Below are 22,002 nucleotides of genomic sequence, written 5' to 3' on the forward strand. Positions count from 1 at the left end.
CTGCACAAGACAGCTGAGCGAGCCTGGGGGAGGATGTGAGAAAACCACACCTCTCTCAGGCCTAGCTTAAAGTTACAGGACCCATGTCTGGGCATAAAGCAGACAATAGGGGCACAGTTTCATACTGTCACCCCAAGACAAGAACCAACGGGCAAAAGAATTGGAGCTATGGTGTTGCAGTTTGAATTTATTTTATGGATTCCTTGTTAACTGGTTCATCCTGTTGTACCCCCATGTTCTCCCTGAGTTTGTTTACCCCTGGGTTTTATTTTACCTTCCCTCAAAGCTGTCCCTCATGCCATTCCCAGCCCCTTGGTCCATCTCTTTCCCTGCCTGTCAAGGCAAGCCACGCCTTGATTCCGGAACCTTCTCTGCCACTTAAACCTTGGGCCAATCCCTGTCTGCGGCGCCCCTTTGGAATTCTCCTATTCCTGGAAGCCCCACTGGCCCATGTGACCCATCCTCTCCACCCTCCTGCCCCAACTGGCCCCAGACACTTGATGTACTCCACTCACTCCTCCCCGGAGGATTCCCTGTTGGTTAGCTGTTTGTATCCACCCCCTGACTTGTGTCTGTACTACACCCCTTGCACAGGAGTGCCTGGGGCTCTTTGTCTCAGCTCACTTCACCTGCTGTAAAGTGTTCCTTGTGGAACCTCGAGACGGAGAGCCTCCTCCTTTCTCCTCTCCTGGTCCCTGTTGTGGCTTCTGTCTGGCACCTTAGAGCAAGTGCCACTAAAGGTTCAGCCTCAGGTAAATCCCCATACCGAGGCAGTTCCCCAGTCCTGGCGAGGCGCCGGAGTTCTAAGAGCTAGCCAGGGCTCCGGCAGTCACTTCAGTATGGGAAAAGGAGAATGAAGATATCACTTAGCTACAGTGTGTGGGTGACCTTTTAATTGCTACAGGAACTCAAGCTAGATGCGTTAAAATGACCCTGAGATTCCTGAACTTTTTGGGACTAGCCAGTTGCAGGGTATCCAAGAAGAAGGCCCAAAGTGCCAAAGAGCATGTTCTGTAGCTGAGGTTCACCATTTCCCAGGGCCAGCAAACCTTGGAACAGAAAGGATGGAGGCAATTTGCCAAACTCCAGAGCCAAGGTGTGTTTGCAAGTTAAGAACATTTCTGGGAATGGGTGGTTGGTGTAGGCTCTGGGTTCTTAATTCCGGCCTATGGTAAGGCCTTTATACGCGGCCTGAGAAACCCCCAAGGAGGTGCTAGACCAAGGAGGTGCTGCAGTGGACTCCAGAATGCCAGAGGCTTTCAGAGACCTCAAGAGAGCTGTAATGTCAGCCCTGCACAGGCATTACCTGACTTGACCAAGCCTCTTGAGCTGTTTGTTCAGGAACACTGAGGTTATGGACATGGAAAAGGGCCATAAGATATATTTCCAAACAAGTGGACAGTGTAAGTTACAGGATGTCCTGGCTGCCCTTGACTTGTAGCAGCAACTGTCTTTTTAATAGAAGAAGCCCAGAATGGACCACGGGCCAGAAAAGGACTGTTCATGGCCCACCCTTTGTCCTCTCTGTTCTAGGACAAAAAGGAGGCCACTGGTTACCCCCAAGTCAAATGCTTAAGTATCGAGTTGTCCTGTTGGATCAGGATGATGTGGAGCTGCAAAGACATCTTTGCCTTGCACCCAGCCATCTTCCTGGAATCTTTACCAGAAAGAAGCTTCACAACATGATTGTCTTCTAACTATGGAGTGGCTTCGCTCCAGCAGAAGAGATCCTCTGGTAGAAGATCTGGACTGGGAATTGTCCAGAGGTGGGAGCAATTTTGTGAGCAAAGGAAAGCAGAAATTTGGGTGTGCAGTAGGGCCCAATCAAAGGCATCCCATTATCTCTTACCACCTCTGCACACAAGGCTGAGCTGCTCACTCTCTGGCAGCCTGCAATTGTCTCAGGGGAAGAAGGGGAACATATGGGCTAATTCTAAGTGTGCATTTGGAGCAGCACATGCCCATGGAGCTCTCTAGAACAAAGGTGGGCTCCTTTCAGCACGAGGATCTCCTGCCAAAGGTGGAGACATTATCAGACAACTACTGGAAAGTGTTTGTGTACCAGCCAGCGTGGCTCTCATGCCTTGTAAAGCTCATCCATTTGGAAATACATCAATCAGTGGAGGAAACCAACTGGCAGAGGAAGCTGCTAAAGGGGTGTCAGAGAAAAGCATCATAATAGTTGCTGCACCAAAATGTGTGACCTTTCAAATGTAACCCCAGAGTAACAAGCCCAAGATAAAATGCTGGCAAAATCACATGGCCCTAGATTTAAAATACTACGAGTTTTGCCCAAAAGTTTTATTAAGTAGTTGAATAGTAATTATTGCATTTTAGTGTCTTCAGTCTTCCTAAGTATTCAATGATTTAAGTGGATGTAATCTTAAAAGAAACAATTAAGATCACTTTCAAAGAGGGGAATTGTTGGAAATGATATGACTTTCTAATTCACTATTCCAGTTATTTGTTTTCATTAACTCTGTTAATAACAGCTTTACTTAATCATAAGGAGTGCAGTTTTCCGCTGGAGCATGTAGCAAGACTTTGTACAAACTGCTAGTAGTGGAACACCGTTTGGGAAAATCACTGAAACTTTTAAGTTTTGCTAAACCAACCTTGACGTGATTCAGTGAACAAATCTGGGGTAGAGAAATGGGGCTGAGAACTGGACACCAGGAATGCAGAATTTGTAGACTGTGAGGACAAGTTGTGGAAACCAGAGGTAAAGAAGAAACTTAACAAAGAGAATTCAGCTTTTAGTGTACTGAAGACAATATCTGGGAAAAAATTAAAATCATAAAAAGACTGGAAAGTGGACTAATTACCATTGTTATCAAAACCAGTAAGAAGCAAACACTTTCATTTTCATATGAGGGATTAGGCATTCTTTACTGCAATGCCAGATGTATGGGGGATTACTGCACTCAGCGTACATGCCGTGTACAGGAAAAGCTCCTGTTTAAATACTATGTTTTGCATCATATTGATAACTTTGCTCAGAAGAAACATACCTATGACAATAATTTCCCCCAAGAAATTCACATACATTCCCTCCCCTTAGCACATGCTTTCTTCTGCCCTGGGAGTCTCTTTGGCAGTCCTGGGTGCTTGGTGAACCCACAGTCATATCTGACCACCTGGTGAACTGGTGCTTCTCTGCAAATGAGGAGAAAAGTTGGTCTAGCTGGCCACTTATTCAAGTTGTGAAACCTTAGATCAATGGATTGTAGTTTCACTCCCTTCCTCGGCCGATGTTTCTCCTGGTTTTGATAGTGTAGTGCCAGCTGGTAAAATGAGCATAAGATGGAGTGTTCATTGGTAAAATGAGCATAGGATGGAGCCTGCCGGGAGCAAACAATTCTTCATCTGGCAACAGCATGAGAATTGAGAAATCAAAGCCAAAAGCAAGATAGGATATTAATTAATGAAGAGAAATATGTAATTTATAGGCAATGAGCATTAATTGCTTTGCTTAAAATACATAGTGAAAAGTTTAGAAAGTGGGTGTGCATGCTGAGTGGAGCCATTTCCATGCATCCCGGTGCTGGGAATGAAGTGATGCCTGATTGCTAATAGTAAAAACAGTGTAAGCCAGTTTGATTTATCCCTGTGTTTTCAGTGACCGTGGGAGAAGGCTCTGCCTGTCTTTCTGAAGGTTTTTTTATTAACTGAATAAAATGAAAAATTATTTCTCTGACAACAATTGTCACAGCCTTTTCTGTCTGCTGAGAAGATGTCCCTGGTGGAGCACTGGGTTCCCAGTCCTGCCCGGCTACTTGAGCGCTGTTGAAGTCTCACGGGGCTGGAGTGGCTGGAGGAGCTCCGGTGTCCTGGAGACGTGTCGGGGGGCAGAGCCTGGCCGGTGATCCCGTGAGGTGGCAGGGCCTGGGGGTGAGAGGCAAGGGTGAGCCCCCAGTCTCCGGGGCTGCCCCGTCTGGGTCAGCTCAGCCAGCCCAGGACGGGGCAGCAGGAGGGTCACCTGCTTGGCCAGAGACCCCCAGGGACCAGGTGCAGACCCAGCAGACAGCCAGTCTCTTCTCCCCCTGATCCCTGTGCCCTGACAGGGCCACACCTGGCTCATCCAGTGTCCTGGTCAGCACAGGAAGCTGGTCATTCCTGCCCCTCGGGATGTGTCCACCCCTGCCCAGCAGCTGGGTCACTCTGGGCTGGGAAGGAGAGAGCAGCTGGCTGAAATGCAGGGCCCAATTCAGCATTCCCTAGCAACCCTCCCCAGCCAGCTCCCCCCGGGGAAACTGAAGGCACAAATTCACCCTGGATGCTCAGCATCACCCTGCCAGTCCCCATTACACATGCCATGTCCCCACCTTCACCATCCCTACCTTGTTGGGGAGGGTCACGAGTCCCTGCAGAAATGCCTTGTTCCGCAAAGAGCCCTGAGTGGGTGGCAGTTTGAAACTGCTGCTCTGATGGTCCCCAGAGCTCAGTGGCACACCGGGGACACTGCCATGGGCCACCGGCCTCCTGTGGGATGGGGCAGAGGACACTCAGTGCCCAGCCCCGTGGCATCCCAGGCAGCACCCTGCTGTGCCAGGGAGGGGACTGGCAGTGCTGCCTGCAGGGGCATGTCCCTCCCAGCTGCGCTCCACCTGCTGCAGGAGCCCCAAGCCCATCCCACCAGGCTGGATCTGCTGCCTCTGTCCCCACAGCCAGGTCTGCTGGCCGTGGCCGTGGCAGGTCCATGTGCACAGGGCACCAGCGGGCAGGAGCTGGCCTGTCCCAGCTGCAGGGCTTGGTTTTGGGAACGCCTTTCACAGAAGGCACACATCTGCCCACCAAGCCTGAGCTCAGATTGAAAACAGACACAGCTCATCAGATGTGCTTTCAGCAACCTTGGGACAGAGAGCTGGGCCAGATAGGGCAGTGCAGGGCAAGGAATGCAAAACCCTCCAGACCTGGGGGAAGCAGTGGCCCTCCACAGCTGCCTTCTGCTCCCCTGCCCTGCCCACCCCCCCAGAGCTCCTCTGCCCCAGCCCAGGCAAGAGCCCTCCTTGCTGTGTCTGGGCTAGCCTGTACCCCGGGAGCTGGGGATGTGTCCTCAGGGCCCTTACCTTTGGCTGTGCTGTGGCTCCTTGCTGGGGGGCAGCGGCTGCAAATACGGGAGTGTCTTGGGGGACCTGGGGAGGGCAGGAGTCACAGGTGTGTGACAGGGGACAAACAAGCTGTTCCTGTTGCAGGCAGCACCCCCAACCCCAGAGGATTGTACCCCATGGTATCCTGCTGCCTGTAGCCCTTGGGATGAGTCCCCACACCCCGGCTGATGGCAGGGCTGCAGAGGGGGCTCCCCACATCAGAGCCTCCCAAGCAGACAGTGTCACCCCTGTGGCCCGCAGAGCGGTCACTGCTGGCACCCATCTCCCCCCATCACAGCCCCGCTGCCCCCGATGCACTGGTGCTACTCACTGGCCAGGAACCTGCACGGTGAGCATGCGGTCACAGGACAGGCACGTGAAGGGAACTGGCAGCTGCCTAAGGAGCGTGGGAGAAGAGGGCTGCCTGAGCTCCTGGGGCCACAGCCCTGCCCGCACACAGGCAGCAGCTCGCTGGCAGCAGCCGGGTGCTGGGCAGGGCACTGCACAGGGTCACGGCGTCTGCAGCGTGAACCGTGGGCTTTGAGCCTGTTTCTCCCCATCCCCAAGGTGCTGGCTGAAGCCAGGTGAAGGGCACAGGCACCCTTGTCACCATCCCAAGCAGCCCCTGCGGCCCTTTCAGCCCCTCTCTGGCTCCAAAGTCCCCTGTGTGCCCGGCCAGGAGGGCAGGGCACGACCCAGTTCTGGGACACTGTGTGTCACAGCCCTGCCTGGGCGTTGCCATCTCCCACCCTGGCTTCTGGGAGCCCTTGCACCCACAGCCCCATTTTGCTTTCGGAGAGCTCTGTCCTGCAGGTGCCCTGTCCTCGTGCCTCCTTTCCTGTGTGGAAGCTGCAGCTGGTGGAAGGACAAGGTGCAGCTGCTTCATCAGCATGCCCGTGGTTCATTTAGCAGCTGAATTGGTCCCAAGGCAGGGGACCAGGCGAGCAGTGTGTGGGACAGCTGGAGGGAATGGGACCATGGCTGTCCCCAAAGCCATCAGAATCTCCATCACACTCACTTCTTAATGCCAGCAGCGTTTTCACGCATCAGCCTATTCTCAAGTTCCTCCATGTTCCTGCTCCAGGAGTCCTCCAGGTGCTTACGGAAAGTCTTCAGCTCCAGGCGATCCAGCTGTGAACACGTGCACAGCCTCAGCCAGCTGCCCCCGGATGTGACATGGAGCTCTCCAGGGAAAAGCCCGGAGGGGGATCCTCAGAGGGATGCTGCCTCAGGCTGTCGAGTCCCAAAGGTGCCAGTTTGTCATGGTGGGGAAGAGGTACCCCTCACCTTCTCTTCAATTGCATCACTGAACTGACGCTGCACCTCATTCCAGTGCTGCTCCTGGTCTGAAATCTGGCTCTGCAACTCCTGCATCCTCTCATCCAGCTCCTCCATGTTCTCTTCAAACTGGCTGCAATCAACTTTGCTGCCCAAGGCAGCTTTGTCCGCCTTCTAGCAGAGAGGAAAGCAGGAGAGCGGTGGGGAAAGAGATGAGGAATGACAGGCAGGGCCAGCACACGTGAGGGGCAGAGGGAGAAGTGCTTCCTCCAGGCCATCATGCTCCTTTCAGGGTGCTGTGGCCCCATTTGCCCTATCACCCTGGTGAGCTTGGTTTCATCATCTGGAGGGTGAGGGACCCCACAAGCTCGGGAAATTCTCCCTCCCCAGGCCAGTTCTGTCACCCAGCCCTCACGGGACAAGGGGCATTTGTCACCCTGCCTGGGAACCCCTGGGCAGGCACAGAGGCCTATTGAGACTGTACCATGTCCATTGCTGCCATCATGTCCTGCACATTTGCTTTCTCCTTCTGCAGCTTCTCCAGAGACTGGAACAGCATCTTTCAGTACAGAAAGGAACCCATGACACCACAGCACGGTTGGGGCACAGCCCAGGATATGGGAGCATACCCCTCTCCCCCTGCCAAAAACCTCAAGGAAATGCACTTGGAACAAGCAGAGTGCTGAGAGGAGATCATCAAGAGATGCCTTGTGATCCCTGCCTGGAGACGTCTTGGGGGATGCTTCGACCCAAAAGGGGTTTCAGCCACACACCGTGATTTCTTTCTGCTTTTGTTGAGAGTCCTTCTGCAGCATCCCTGAGGCAAAGCTGAGTTTCTCATAGTCCCTTTGAATCTGCAAAAACTTGGCTTCCATGTGCTGGCTCAGCTCCCGATCCTGCTCCAGGGATGGAAGAAGAGAAGGTGCTGAACAAAGGGAGTCCGGCTGCTCCACAGGGGCAGACCCACATTTCTCAGCCAGTGGCCATGAGCTCTCAGTGTCACCGGGACGTTTGCATCAAGGCTATCATCTCTGTCCATGCTGCTGACTGGTCCAGGCCAATTTGGGCAGTTTGGGCCTCCCCCACATTACAGCAAAGCACCACACAGCATGAGGATGTGGCATGGACCTCCAACATGACCAAGCCCGGGGTGGTGGGAGTGCTCCCCCAGGACCTCACCTGCTCGTTCAGCTGGTCAGCTGTCTCTGTCACCAGCTGCTCCAGCATGGCATTCCTCATCTCCTGCTGCTCTCCCATCTTCTGCAGATCACGTTTTGTCTCCTGCCGCAAAGCCCTGGCCAGCGGGACGGGGGCAAGGTCAGGGTTACCCCTGCAGGGCTGCTGGGCACTGTCCCGTGCCCGCAAACCAGGATGCTCCCAGACCACCTGGGCTCCCATGCAGCCCCACAGGGTAGGAAACCCACTGCTGTCCTCTTACTCAATTTGCTGAGAGATCTCCTTACTGCTCTCTTCTTTCCACTTGGCTGCATCCTGCCTCAGCTTTTTAAGGTCCTCCTCCAGCTTCTTCATCTGCAAAGCCAGTAATGATAGAGTCGGGCACAGACATCCTGTTGTCCCAGCATGGGGGCCCTTCAGATACATGGAAAGCCCCAGGGCCCCCCACCCAGTCCTGACAGCCTGACCCCAAACCCTGCTCTTGGAGTCACATTGAAGTTCCCCATGAGAGCCTAAAGACTACATGACCCAACAGCTCACTAAGGCAAGGGACTCCTTAATCTTCTTTATGTCTCCTTCCATGCACATCTGTGTTGTCTTGATCTTGTCAATCTCCTCACGGAGATCCCGGATGAGAGTCGTGTCCTAGGAGAGAGGAGTGATGGCAGTGAGCCTCTGGGAGGGTCAGTGGGGACCTGCAAGGCCTTGACCCCTGCTGTGGTTTGTGGAGCACTGGGGACAGCAGAGGGCCGGGCTCAGCCAGGCTGGCAGGGCTCTGCAGGCAGCACGGCCCATGCATCTAGCAGGGCCAAGAGCCTCCAGCCAGCAGAGGCTGCTGTCTCAGACCCAAAACTTGCTCCCAGCAGCACTTCACCTCGTCCCGCGACATCTGGACCTTCTTCATTTCCTCTGCCGTATGACGATGGGCAGCCTTTAACTTTGCAATCTCTTCTTGATGCTGGGAAATAGCCATGGTCTAGGAGAAAGCATTGTCAGAGACAAGTCTCTGGAGAATGAGTGTGGGAAATATGACCTTGAGAACCACAGTGGTCTGCACAGACCTGTGTCTCCTGGAGCTTCTTCATGTCCTCTGATATGCGGGAATTTTCTGCCTTTATCCCACCAATCTCCTCACGAAGAACCTGTGAAACAGTCCAGCAAACAGGGATGTCAGAGGTGATGGCCAGGGCAGCAACACCTCAAAGAGCCCTGCCCTGCCACGGGCAGCCCGTGGCAATCCAGGTGAGCAGGGAGAGTCCCAGTGCCACCTGCCCCAGCCTGGCTCAGTGCCAGAGCACTGAAGCCCATGCAGATAGCCAAGAGCCCCTGCCAGGGGCTGTGCCGGGGCAGTGAGGGCAGTGAGGGCACTGCTGTCTGAGGAAGTGGGGAGGGGCTGTGTGGTGGGGGAGTGCCCGGGGGGCTGGGAAGAGCCTCTACCTTGGACATGTGTTTCTTGTAGTCTTCCATCTCCCTCTTCATCTTTCCCATGTCAGTGGCCAGGTCAGCAAGTGAGGGGCCACTCAGCTGGCCCGGCCACGGCTCCTGGCTGCTCAGGTACTGCACGTCCAGGTGCTCCAGCACGGCCTGCAGCAGTTTTCGCAAGGCTGCAAAGTGAATGGCTCCCTTCTGGGGCATCCCGATGGCGAGATCCAGCATCTGGGAGAGGCTGAGTGTGTCCAGGGATGTTGCCATGTCTGCACACACAGACAGGGACTCTGTCCCTGATTTCTCACAATCCTTCCTAAACAGCTGGGTCCGTCAGGGCTGAGCAAAAGCAATAATAAAAAGGATGAGTAGCCAGCAGGCTCCTTCCTCCTTCCTTGTCCATCCAAGGACTGGAGCCTGCTCTGCTCACGCCCCTTTTCATCACAACTCCCGTTGCCAGGCAGCACAGCTCACCCCTGCGAGCCACTGGGTCACAGACTGATGAAGTCATGGAGTCATGGAATGACTTGGGCTGCAAGGGACCTCAAAGATTCTCTCTTTCCAATCCCCTGCCATAGGCAGGAACACCTTCCACTAGACCAGGTTGCTCCAAGTCCCATCCAGCCTGGCCCTGGACACTTTCAGGAATGGGGCAGACACAATTTCTTTGGGCAACCTGTGCCACGGCATCACCACCCTCGCAGGAAGATTTTCTTCCCAATTCCCAATCTAACCCTGCTGTCTCGCAGTGTGAAGCCGTTGCCCCTTGTCCTGTCATTCAAGGCCCTTGTGCCAAGTCCCTCCCCAGCCCATCTGGAGCCCTTTAGTGACTGAAAAGCGCTGGAAAGTCTCGCAGGACAGGAGAGGCCTCACTATTTTTCTTTCAATCAGTTTAAGACTTGAGTTACAGCTAAACCAGTTCTTCATCTGCTGTGTCAGTGTCCTGTCTGTGGCATCTCATGTTCTTAGTTTCTTCCTGCATTGTGGAGCAGGCACTAAGCCTGCCTTTGCTGTGCAGTGAACTGTCAGTGGGAGTGACCACGGGCAGGGCACCGCAACAACCACAAAGGCCCAGATGAAGCCCAAAGGGTACATTTATGTTTGATTCCTCACCAAGAGAGGGATCCCCCAAGCAGCTTCTGGGCAGAGGCCACGGGTAGGGCCAGCAGCCCCACAGAGCTCAGCCCCTGTGAGAGAATCACCAACCTGCTGCTCTCACCTGGCTTTCAGATGTGGCTACTGGCTGGTTTGGCACAGCAAACCCAGGGCCTGGTTTGGAGCATCCACTGGGAGCAGCCTTTGCCAGGGAAGCAGTGGGCTGCTGTTCCTCGTGCCGGAGGTGCAGGAGGACCCCCGTGAGCCCCTCGCTGAGCTATAGGGTTGTTGGGGCATAGACTCCTTTCTCCTCTGGAGTTCAGGGCAAAGAGTCTCCGTGGGGGAAGCCTTTGTACAATTTCCTCCACCTCAGGTTTTGTGTCAGCTTGACAGTCCATAAAGAAGACAATGAAATAATTTCTCCTGCCAATGTCCCCAAGACTGTGGGGGAAGACAAACCAAGATGTTCCCTTCAACACCTGCCATCCACCCCCAATTGCCCCTTTCCAAAACATGCTCTGTTCACCCCTAGTCCTTCCTGCTCCAAAGCGCTACAGCAACAATGTGTAGTTGAGGAGATACAGAGCTGACTTATGAGCCAGCAGAGGAAATAAACCATCGAGGACTCTCAAATCTGCTTTCAAGCATTGGGAAACCTGACAACATGGAAAGGGAATGTATTTCCTGCATCCTGACCTTGTCAGCCACCTTCTGCTCTTTCTTTGTGAGACACGTCACTATGGGAGACTCCTGCAACTCCTCTCTGGCGCATCTTCTTAGCTTTTATGTCTTTAATCACTATTGCCTTGGTTTGTTTTTTTCACCTTTCAGGATTTTTTCTTATCCCTAATTTCTTGAGCTTTTTATTGCATACAGTATGAGAAAGAAAACCAGTGTCAAAGGCAGCTGTCTGCAGTAGTGACAAACGAAGTTAGTTGCCAGTGACATGGCAAGGCTTGTAATAAGCAGCACATCTTGGGAAAAGTATAGCAAAGTAAGTTCCTTGCAATGCTGAGCTGTTTATTGTCCAAATATATCTTGCAAAAGATTGTTGGAAGATGAAATAAGAGCAGTGAAGATGAACAAGAACAGGTGAACTATCAATTATGAACATGAAATAAGAACCATGAATAAAAAACAATGACATAAGAATGGGAAGGTAGAACAAGAAAAGAAGAAATAATTGAGAACATGAATACAGAACATGAATGAAGAATGAAGAACGTGAATTAAACTGGCTTCTCTGCCTTCTTCACTTTTTTTATTGGAGGCTCCATTCCAGCTGGACACCTTGGCTGTGGATGTTGTCTTCTGTATGGGTGAAAGAAGGACATGATGAAGTTAATTCAAAACAGTCCCTCTCCCCGCTCGTTTTCCTCTGAAACTTGGTTTGGGTGTTTTCTTTCCTCTCCATATGCTCATGTGAAAGCATCTCTCAGCTCCTGCCATAACACTGCTGCCCATGGAAGAAGTTGGTACCATGGAAAAGCTCCTGCTGCCAAGGCAGAAGAGCAGCTACTCTGTGAGTGCAAAAGCATCCAGGAGGGTCCATCTCTCTCCACTCTCCTGTGCCCAATGAACTTCCTGAGCTATGGATGGATTTTGGACTCCCTGCACTGCTGCCTCAGGACGATGGATTTGTCCTGTTCTTGTCCTGTAGTTGTTATTTCCTTGCTTGTGGAATCTGGGATTTTTAGATGACCTCTGGGATGGATCGGCTACAGTGGCAACACTCCCTGCCCCGAAGGACAGGTGGTGGCCAGGGTGGTGGCTTTGCCACTCAGACATTTCCCCATGGCTTCTCTCAGTCACTTTTGGTCAGTGCAATTAAATCCATACTTACAAATTAATAATTGGGATGGCATATTTCCCACTGGGAGTAAGCATTGCTCCCTTTGTGTTGGGGTCCTTCACCTCCACCATAAAACTCATGGGAATTCCTGAGCTCCTTTTAAGCCTAGGAACAGGGCTGGTAGATGATGATGGAACAGGACCCAAGGGTGTCTTCAGGTCACTGCAAGTGTTTGGGGGTAAAAAAAGAGGAAGGTAGGAATGTGTGTCCCTTGTCAGAGATAAACGTGATTTTCCCATGTTCTTCCAAGACCAGATTTGACCTTACCAGCACTTACTTGAGGGGCTCATAGTAACGGCAGGACTGGATCATCATGGCTTTGATCTTGTCCTCCTCTGCAGCATTGGCCTCAGCCAGATTTGGGGTCTGTGTGACAGACACATGAAGAACACGTTTGAGCCTCCACAGCCAAAGACAACAGCCTCCATGCAACCCAGGAGAGATCAACCTCTTGAGATTTTGCTTTCACAGATACTCCTTCATAAAAGCAACCAATTCAGAGATTTAATAAATGGGTGTTTCATGGACACAGAGTTTTTCTGTACAGGAACAATATCCAGATCCACCTCTCTGGAATAATTTCCATCAACATTTACAGAGAAATTTACAGACACTTCACCAACGTGTTTGAACCCAAATGGTTTACAAAACACAACAAAACCCCACCAAAACATGTCTAGGAATAGACCCAGATGGCACTTTTTACAAAGTAATAATAATACTAAAATAATTTACACTGTCTGCAGTCAAACAAAGGAGATTGTGTACCCAGACCCCAATTTGTGTACAAGTGCAGCAACCAAAGAACAGATCTATAGCTGTCATGGCCAAAAATTCAAAATTCAAGCCTCACAAGTGTTCTTGTTCCAGAAACGTTTGTTTTGGCTGCTGCAAACCTCCCTGAAATGTCCATAACTTACAGTCAGTTCAATTCTTCTGTACACATTTGTACAACACAAACTGTTAGTTTCCAGTGAAAAGGTGATGATACAAAATGGGAAACAGGTGCTGAAGTGCTGCTGCTTTGGGTCTTGAAAAGGAGTAATGCTGCAACATTATGTTGGGGCTGATAAGGTGCTCCCCCCTTCCCTTTTCCCAACCTGGGGAACTTCTCTTTCTGGGATAGCATTACAACATACATGCATTTTAAACTTACAATAAACACTTAAAATTATTAAAAATACAGTTTTGATCACATTACCACAATTATCCAGCTGTAGATCACAGTATAAGATTTTAAAAGACTAAACAAAGGATTTTTTTCAAGTACTTGACAAAGAATATCTCTGTACCTTAATGAGCTGGGCCAGAGAAAGAGGGACAGAAGAGTCAGAAATCTGTTCACAAAAGAATTAAACCATATTCAAGTTCAATGTCCAGAAAATTAATACAAGGCTGCACTGTTTAGAATGAAGTGCAATGTGTAGGAAGAAGTGTGAGGCTGGGGTTTTACATACTGCCTTGGATGTTCCCCTCACTGGCTCATTTTGGTTCCTGGCAGAAGAAATAGATTTGATCAGAACTTAAAATAAAGCACTTGGACCCAGCATCAAGCAGTGAAAACCGACAAGAACACCTGAACCTCAAACCATTATGTTCTGATAGTTGAGTGAATGTGGAAATTTATTTGTCTTCATAAACTCTTCTCTATTGGTACCTTCAATGCAACTAAAACAAGGCCCCAAAATCTCATTTCTACGGTGTCACCAATTACACAGGAGTGTAGTTTCTTAGCCAGAACAGTGACAGTGTCAGTGCTCAGGAGTGCAAGTTTCTTTCAGTGAAAAAGAATCCCTCCTCTGCCAAAGCAATAGCAGAAGTGCCAGCAGCTCCGTCTCCAGCGCGGTGTTTCTCTGTGGGGGCCCAAGCCCTGTGTTCAGATCTCTGCCATCCTTAAGCCACGACAGGGCCAAAGCGCCCAGTGTGCTACAGATGCTACAGTGACTACAAATAGTGGTAGAAAGGTCACCTGGAAGCCTTTCCTATGGGTTGATGAAATTTAGGAGCTCTGTGGGGGGAAAAAAAAAGAGTCTTAATTGGCAGAATTTCCTTTCAGGTGATCTTGAAAATGCAACAATATTTTGGGAGCTATTTATTACATTTGCAAACTTGCTGAGATTCCACATACTCAGTGATCTGTGTCTGATTCAGGTCCTCAGGAATCAGACACACAACCCCTGTGACAGCAGATCCTCATCCCTCCCACACATCAACCACTCTGCCAGATATTTCTGCCGTGTTTCCAGCTGGAGGGACACAAAGCTCCTCTGCCTGGGTCACTGCCATCGCTGCAGCTGCACAAGCCATTGTCTCGTGACCGTCACACACAGGAACTGATGGCATCTGAGTACTGCCAGCATCCATCCTCTCACTGCAGGGCAGCATCACAACACCAGGGGAGGGCCATCCAGCACGAAAGGGAGGATGCTGTGACAGGGCAGCATGAAGCATCCGTATTTGCATTAACCCCAAACCAAAGCCATGTTTAGAAGCACAACACTGAGGAGTCCAGAATTCTTGGTCTCTCTTCTACAGACAGGGTGTAAAAGCCCCAAATTTTGGGTTCAAGATACCTGCCAGATACCCCACAGTCCCCAAACCCACTTTCCCCAGTGGAAGAAATAGTCAAATACTGACAACCAGACACTTCTCAGATGGGAGCACATTAAAAGTTTATGTCTAAGAATATGTAATTGTTTCAGTGTGTACCTGTCATTACTATAAAGCCAATAAAAGCAAACACATACAATCTGGAATCTCCTCATGTGGAGGAAACAGGATCTGTGACTTGGCTCTCAGCCCAGTCATCCCAAGAACAAAACCATGAGAATCACCTTAGGATTTACCAGTGTTGGAGTTTGAACCCCATGTCCCCACAAACCTAACAGTGTGAGTCTGCTTTTGGAGCAGGTAGATTAAAATCTACCCCATGAAAAAGGAAATTACCAGCAGCTTTGACCAGATGCAGTCCAAGTGCCTCTGCAAACCCATATCCAGAAAAGAAGTTCACACCCTGACATCTCTCACAGGGAATGCAGTGCTTCGTGAATACTCACGTAGCTCGAGCTGGGACTCTCTTCACGATCACAGAGACATTCTTTGGGATCTGTGCATCATCGGAGTATTCTGAGAACAGCACAAATGCAGAAAAAGTATGAGTCAGTTGGGAAGAATGGATATGGACATGGAATTACGTGGCACATCATAGAATCCCTGGAGAGCTGTAAAAGTCAGTTTTGTATGCACCACTGTGCTTTCCCACCCAGGCTTTTGTCCCCAGGGCAGAGCAGGCTCCCAGAGCCTGTAGCGCTGCATGGCTGCTCTGCGCCGCTGCCCCGGGTGGCCCTGGGGCTCAAGCCCCACTCACCTTCGCTGGTATCAGCTTTGAGGATCTGCAGGTCGCAGTTGGCCACCTTCAGCCTCTCACGGGCCATGATCTGGCGCTTGAGGTCACCCAGGGAGATGCTGTGGCCATGAAATGTGACCACGTCGTAGCTCAGCTTGGAGGAGAACTTGTAGTGGACACCTGACATGGCCCCGCAGTCCCAGCCCGGCCTCGCTGGCTCCCAGCCCTGACCTGGCTGGGGGGGCTCGGGCACCTCTGCCTCGCTGTGCTGCCCAGGGCAGCCAGGACAAACCCACGGCGCTGCCACGAGCGCCGACAGAGCGCCGAGCACCCACCCAGAGGATTGTGACCTCGTGGTGTGGTGCCGTGGAGCCATAGAAGCCCCAGAGCTCTGCTCAAAAGGACCATCATTATCTTCAGCACACCCGGAGCACGGCACAGCGCACCATGGTGGTTGCACCGAGGAAGGCTCCGCCTCTTCCTCAATTGTCCTTTCTGATGAAGGCTGGATGTCTTCATCGCTGTGCCCTTTTCACCTTTCTCCTCTAGGCATGTGCAGTCTCTTGTTGGCTGTTTCAGTGATTTTCTCACTGGTTTCAGCAAGCTCTGTTCTTCATTTTTGCAAGTTCTATTCCCTATATCTTGCCAAGTTACATCCTGGGTCTCTAGCTTGTGACTAAAATTTGGTAGCTGCTATATTGGTTACAAGGTATCTTATTCTTGCCCAAATATGTCTAGGCACAATGCTTTTAACCCTTTCACTCCCGAGACCCTGCACTGCACAGGGAGCTGCTGGAGAGACAAGAGTGCCTTACCTACCTTGAAAAAAATAAATCAGGGGATATCAGGGATATCTGCACAGACTCTGTTACAGCTCTGGAATAAGGCTGCATGGACAGTTTTCACAGTGTTGTCATCAGGCACCTGTAATTTTCTTGGGGCTTTGCTCTGGAATAAAACCAGAACCTGCAAAGCTCAGCTGCTCTTGAAAAGAATTTAAAACTTTCAGGTAATCTTGGTAGAGGAGAATTTTAAATCCAGGAAAAGCAAGGGCCAAGAAGCAAAGGGAAAATCATTCCAGTTTTTCCCTGTATCTTAAGCAGTTGGCAATACTTTTCTATAAAGGAACTACAGCCCCTGGATGCAGGGAAACATGGCAGGAGATGGATGTTCCCTTGCTATATGGGCAGTGCTGAGCCAGGGCACAGGCCACAGGCAGTCAAGGAAATTCCCAACTGAGAGGTTGTGCTATGAAAAAAACACCAAGCCCTGGCATTAATCCTTCCAGTCCTGCCTCATGTGTAACTCCATGATGCTCAGAGCATCCACATGGACATGGTGGGAGCACAGGGACAAGAGAGGCAGGGGCTGGGGGGTAGCAGCTCCTCCTGGACTGATTCACTGCCATCCCCATTTCCATGTGTTCTGAAGGTCTGTGATAGATGACCTGGAAGGAAGGAGGATGACCCAATCACAGTCCATGCAAATTGAAGGTGGCACTGCTCAAACAAGTCTGGATCAGTGCTGAGGTGCAGGGAGGTGGGTCTGGCACAGCACCCTGCAGCACTCCTCACCTCAGGGCATTGTGGATATGTCAGCGAGGGACTGGGGAGACAATTAGACAGAAAATAATAATGGATTAATAAATAGCACAACCACTCTGAGGCTTGGGAGATACTCAATGGCAGGAGCTGCCCAGCCAGGAGATGGTGCTGGGCTTGGCTGTCCCCACCTCTGGCATGGGGTGCACAAGAGCAAATGCCACTGTGCCCCAGCTCAGCTCATCCCCAGGACAGCTCTGCAGCCTCCCAGCCACTTGCAGGGCTCAAACATAGATGGCTCAAGGCCACTGCTGGGGCCCAGGGCAGGGGGAACAGTGTCACAGCCCTGTGGCCCCAGCCCCTTCCAGCTCATGACACTTTGTGCACTGGGAAGGAAAAGTGGCCAGCCCCGGTTCCTGATGTCAGTTTATAGGGTTCCCTTGGGACTGTCAGGGCAGCACAGATTTGAGGTGGGGGCAGCTTGGGTCTGGGAGACATCCTTGTTTATTTGGATTTTTGGAGGTGTCTGGCCACTCAGGGCCACAGGCCCCTGGAGAGAAATTCCAGCCCTTTTCCCTTGGAAAGAAAAGTGGCCAGCCCAGGTTCCTGATGTCAGTTTGTAGGGTTCCCTTGGGACTGTCAGGGCAGCACAGGTTTGAGGTGGGGACACCTTGGATCAGTGGCACAGCCTCGATTGTTTAGATTTTTGGATATGTCCGGCCACTCAGGGCCACAGGCCCCTGGAGACAAATTCCAGCCCTTTTCCCTGGGAAAGAAAACCCTGAACACGCCCCAGCAGCCCCAGGATGCCCAACTTCAGCCACAGAGTTTATTGTTTAGTAGGAGCTCACCACACCAGCAAGCCAGGACAAGGGGGATGGTACATGAATACAGATGTGGAGGAGTTACACAGACAGATTTGTACAGCTTTTGTACAGAGGAAGAAAATGAATCAAATAACAAAATAGACATTAGCAGTCAAACTTTTTTTTTTGTCTTTTTTTTGTCTCATACTAACAAAATCTGATAGCCAAAAATGACTAAGCTACAAAATTGTAATACATACTGTATGGGTAAAAGGTTATCATCCATTTATACATCTAGTATAATCTTTTTTCTGGTAACTTACAGGAGGCCTATAGGATCTCAGTGTATTAATAACTCCCTACAGATAGTGCTGAGCTGCTAAAGCTTCTGAATAATGGAGTATTTGAATTTTCATTAAGACTTTTACAGTGCCATTTGCACCGTTTTGTTTAATTAAACCCTTATGCATCTCTACTGCAAGTCAGAGGTGCTGCTGGTGGCTGGGGGGAGGCAGGAGCTGTAAGGCCTTGGCTGGCAGCTTGGCACCTGCCATTCCAAGAGCTGTAACACCCAGGCAGCTTGGTACCATCATTCCATAGGGCACCAGCATGGTGCTGCCCTTGCTCCAGCTCTCTGGATGCTGCAGGAGGGATAAAGCTGACATTCCCAAGCAAGACTGATTCTTTTCCCCTTTGGTCTTGAGAAACAAAGGAATCAATACTAAGTAGTCTCCATCCCAGAGGCTGTTTTTTCAGTGTATAAGGGCTCAGGTCTCAGCAGAAAAGCATCACTAAGTGTCAGGGTAGTGCCACTGGCTGTGGGGGCTGCTCCTTCCCTCGGAGTCCGTGCTCCAGCTGCGTCACCTCCTGCTCCCCACCCTGCACCGGTGCTCAGGACCCATCTCCAGATGGAAAACCAGCATGGCATTCTCAGGCTGGGAGAAAGGCTGGGGAAAGCACAGCCCTCCCTTACCAGCTCTTGGGGATCGAGGTAAGAGCAAGGCTGGAGCCAAAGGGGGAGTGAAGGCACAAACAGGAACCAGCCTGGATCAACAACGGGACAAGGGCGCATCCAGGGCCCCGTAACTCTCCGAAAGAACCAAGCCAGTAGGACCAAGTATTGTGAAGTACTTTATACACCACCACATAGGTAAAAATAGCACTTAAACTTACAAATAAATAGAGCTGATGGGGAATCTCCGCCTTGTCCTTTCCAAGTTTGTCCCTAGTATGGTCTCTTACCACCTCAGAAGGGCAGCCAGAGGCTGGTGCCCTGGGGAAGCCTGTGTTAATTTTGGAGAGGGAGGAAGTGAGTGAGTGCAACCCCTCCTGGCCCCTTACACAGGGCTGAGCTGAAGCCCACATGAGCACACAAATATCCTGTTGGCATTGTGGATGGTCATATTTGGGACCATCCCATGGACCTACACCCTAGTGGGTGGGGGGCTTCAACCCTCAGCCCTGCAACACAGTGACCACAGAGCCTGCACAGAGAGCCAAGCAGTGCCAACAGCTCCTGGATGATCCTCAGGACCCAGCACAGTCATTTACAGCCAGAGAAGACCATCAGCACTAACTCTGAACCTGGTCTGCACCCCTCCTTTCTTGTTCTGCATTGTCTCCTGGGCTGAATGGGAAAAGCCACAGGTCTGAGGTGCTCTCAGGGGATGGCCCCTGGGAAGAGGCAGGAGCCAGAGACTCTTCCAGCCTGGCAACTTTAAATCTCATCAACAGAACCAAATACATGGTCCCCATGGGGACTCCCAAGGGATCCCACTCTGTACAGAGCCAAAAGGAGGTGGAAAACACAGATATCCCTGCTACAGGTGAAGGCAGCTGGTCACAAGTCACTAGAAGGACCCATAAGGGAAAATAAGTTACAAACCAGAATGGGCTCTTCCTCTTGCAGGTGCCCAGGGAAACCCACAGGGTCTGCAGACATGACTTCAGAGACCATCCAGCCAACAGGAGTATTTTTGTATATATCAGCCCTAAATTCTTAAAAATAGCAGTGAGGTATTCACTATTGGGGGCTGTAACAAACAAAAACTCTCTCTGGGACTTTCCAAAATCACTTAGAAGATGAATACTCAACCAGGAGGGTTTTGGAGACCACTCCTACAATCCCTTGGGAAACTCCCAGAGCTAAGCAGATGTGGCAATCTTCCTGGTGATTTCTAAGAGCTGAAGAAACACTTCCACAAGGCAAGATGGAATCCTACATTAATTATTTCCACCTAGTTTGATCCCATGCTCTGCCTCCTGCTACCACGTGCGAATTTCATCTGTGATTTCTGACCTGTTTTATTTCTCTGAAGTCCCCTTCCTCTCCCATCCTCCTCTGAAGGACAGGAGATCACCAATCCTGCATCAGGTGAGAAGGGTCAAGCATTCAATGTCATCCTCCTCATGGCAAAATTACAGTCATGAAGTTCAGGTCTTTCCCAGGCTGCTTCTGGCTGCCCATCTTTCCAAGCAGGAGTCTGGCAACCCACTAAGAAAAAGTGACACAACTTTGTGGGAAATCAGGGCAAAAAAGCAAGGGAGCTGATTTGCCATTGTGTTCACCTGCTGGGGGTCTGGCTCAGACCTCATCTCTCATCTTGTCCTTTCATAGATGCTCCATCATAGCACAAGAAGACTGGAGGAGTTGGGCACTAACTGGGAAAATATTGCTGTGACTGTTCCCTGTGCTACTGAAGAGTCAGTCAACCTGAGCTGGGCTCTTTCACACCTTTAAGAGCATGTTGTCATCTTTTTCTGCCCTACTATCTTTTGGGAACTGTGGTGCAAAGTCAGAGTAAAGCCTTGAGAAGAAGGAACAAGATCCCCTGCTGGTATGGACACAAGAGCTGTGTGCTCTGGTCTTGGATTGCCTCTGCTCCAAATACTCACACTCAAGTCATGCACAGAGGATTGCTGAAGCTGTCAAAGTCAGACTCATAGCAGCACCTTCACCTCATCCATCTCGGGTAGCAGGGGATGGGCATCACACTGAAGAGCCAAGGACAGCTCTGGGAAGCACCAGGCAATCACAGTTAGCTGTTAAATTGAACAGGCAAGGAGGGAACTGTTTGTTCAGTGTGTCTGTCCTGCAGCAGTGCTGACTGCCCCCAGCATGAAGCTCCAAGGCCAGCAATGCTGAGATCCAGCATCTGTGGAGTCCTGAGCTCAAAACAGAGCCCATGAACCCCCCAGGATTGAGGGGGATCAAGCTGGACAGCTGGCTATGGCACAGGACTGCAGCAGGCCTGCTCAGAGATCTCACTGCAGGAAGAAAGGCCAACTACACCCCGGCAAGGTGTGCCTGACCCCAAACTCAGAGCCACCACAGCTTGTTCCCCAAATGGCAGGGGAGAAGAAACAAAATAAATATCCCTCTGAAACTGGATTATTTCCCACGACATGCTATAATACAAGAACTAAGTGCAGCCTCTGCTCTAAAACAGTGATGTCTTCCAAAAGGGAGGAGGGGGAACATGTCCCCAAACCTCACATCATCAGCCCAGCAGGTTTCATTCACTTGTGCAGGTCCTCAGGACACCAGGGTGTGTGGGAGGGAAGGGAAAGACCCCGTGGGAAGGTGCAGCCTATGGGCACATGCTTTGAACACCACAGGCAAATCCCTTTGCAGCTCCTGTGGGGTTGCTGGGACCCGCCGACACTTCAGCCACAGGTCAGGGCAGCTGTCATCCAAACCATGTCAGCTGGTGGGACAAGGGCAGCTCAAACAATACAAGTTCCACAGTCAAAACCAATACAAGTAAGAAACTAAACCCAGAGAGGTCTTTCTGCTCCCTCCTGGAACAATGGCTGTCTTGGAAAACTGGACTCTGGGATTGTCCTGATTACATCACTTAGTACATTTTAAACATTGTCCTGCTTTAAAGTGAAAATAACTGTGTGTGGTCTTTTGGAGGTGCTAAAGCCAGATGTGGTGTTGTTTTTCCTGACTGTGCAGAGGAGCTGATACTGGCGTGAAATGATCCTTTTCACCTCTTCTCTATCAGAGCTTCTCCTAGAAGAAAACAGATCTTGTTAGGCAAAATGAGGACAAGCACAGAGGCTTTTTTTTGGAAGAGGCATGGAGTAGAATGCCCTCTGCTTTGCCCAGTATGGGTAGATGAAGTCTGCTGTGGGAGGCCAGGACAGCATGTCCCACAGGTGCCACCCATGTAAAGGGGACAGCAGAGAGCTGAGGCTGAGCAGGTCCTAGCAGGGGCTGCCAGGAGAAGTGTGACACAGCACTGACCCAGGAGACAGTGGGGAAGTTCCCTTTGCACTGCACCTCTGTGTGCCCCTCACCACCACCTTCTCCATGGCTTCAAGGGGTTTCTAGTGAGGTCCTCACTACACTTGGGAACTGGAGTTGTGCAAAGCCTCTTGCTTTTGC

General features: G+C 50.9%; 3 protein-coding genes across 11 annotated transcripts in view; all 3 read right to left on the reverse strand.

Moving 5' to 3' along the window:
- Positions 1-1,575: 1,575 nt before the first annotated feature.
- Positions 1,576-9,466, reverse strand: LOC128817134 (glutamine-rich protein 2-like). Of its 3 annotated transcripts, XM_053995340.1 has the most exons (15): positions 8,982-9,457; positions 8,606-8,686; positions 8,419-8,520; positions 8,085-8,189; positions 7,807-7,898; positions 7,548-7,662; positions 7,142-7,264; positions 6,853-6,927; positions 6,378-6,542; positions 6,109-6,221; positions 5,422-5,487; positions 5,070-5,135; positions 4,341-4,482; positions 4,073-4,166; positions 3,639-3,885 (listed from the first exon to the last, which is right to left on the reverse strand). In XM_053995340.1, the coding sequence occupies exons 1-15, from the start codon at positions 9,234-9,236 to the stop codon at positions 3,773-3,775; spliced, it is 1,707 nt and encodes a 568-aa protein (XP_053851315.1). In that variant the 5' UTR covers positions 9,237-9,457; the 3' UTR covers positions 3,639-3,772. The 3 variants fall into 3 exon arrangements, with proteins under 3 accessions (XP_053851314.1, XP_053851315.1, XP_053851316.1); XM_053995339.1 differs by lacking the exon at positions 4,073-4,166 and having other exon boundaries at positions 1,576-3,885; positions 8,982-9,466; XM_053995341.1 differs by lacking the exons at positions 3,639-3,885; positions 4,073-4,166 and having other exon boundaries at positions 4,358-4,482; positions 5,422-5,609; positions 8,982-9,460.
- A 1,595-nt stretch (positions 9,467-11,061) lies between these two features.
- Positions 11,062-15,551, reverse strand: LOC128817135 (E3 ubiquitin-protein ligase RBBP6-like). Of its 5 annotated transcripts, XM_053995342.1 has the most exons (8): positions 15,284-15,551; positions 14,973-15,042; positions 13,886-13,924; positions 13,374-13,410; positions 13,209-13,253; positions 12,194-12,282; positions 11,908-12,078; positions 11,062-11,375 (listed from the first exon to the last, which is right to left on the reverse strand). In XM_053995342.1, the coding sequence occupies exons 1-8, from the start codon at positions 15,447-15,449 to the stop codon at positions 11,294-11,296; spliced, it is 699 nt and encodes a 232-aa protein (XP_053851317.1). In that variant the 5' UTR covers positions 15,450-15,551; the 3' UTR covers positions 11,062-11,293. The 5 variants fall into 5 exon arrangements, with proteins under 5 accessions (XP_053851317.1, XP_053851318.1, XP_053851319.1 ...); XM_053995343.1 differs by lacking the exon at positions 13,886-13,924; XM_053995344.1 differs by lacking the exon at positions 11,908-12,078.
- A 2,052-nt stretch (positions 15,552-17,603) lies between these two features.
- Positions 17,604-22,002, reverse strand: part of CLIP2 (CAP-Gly domain containing linker protein 2) — a 97,773-nt gene continuing 93,374 nt past the window's right edge. For all 3 annotated transcript variants that reach the window (XM_053995335.1, XM_053995337.1, XM_053995336.1), the window contains one exon: positions 17,604-21,627. In XM_053995335.1, the coding sequence (XP_053851310.1) occupies positions 21,616-21,627 (12 nt within the window). In that variant the 3' untranslated portion in view covers positions 17,604-21,615. The remainder of the gene's footprint in view (positions 21,628-22,002) is intronic.

This window comes from Vidua macroura, chromosome 20 (genome assembly GCF_024509145.1).
Source record: "Vidua macroura isolate BioBank_ID:100142 chromosome 20, ASM2450914v1, whole genome shotgun sequence".
Classification (NCBI taxonomy): domain Eukaryota; kingdom Metazoa; phylum Chordata; class Aves; order Passeriformes; family Viduidae; genus Vidua; species Vidua macroura.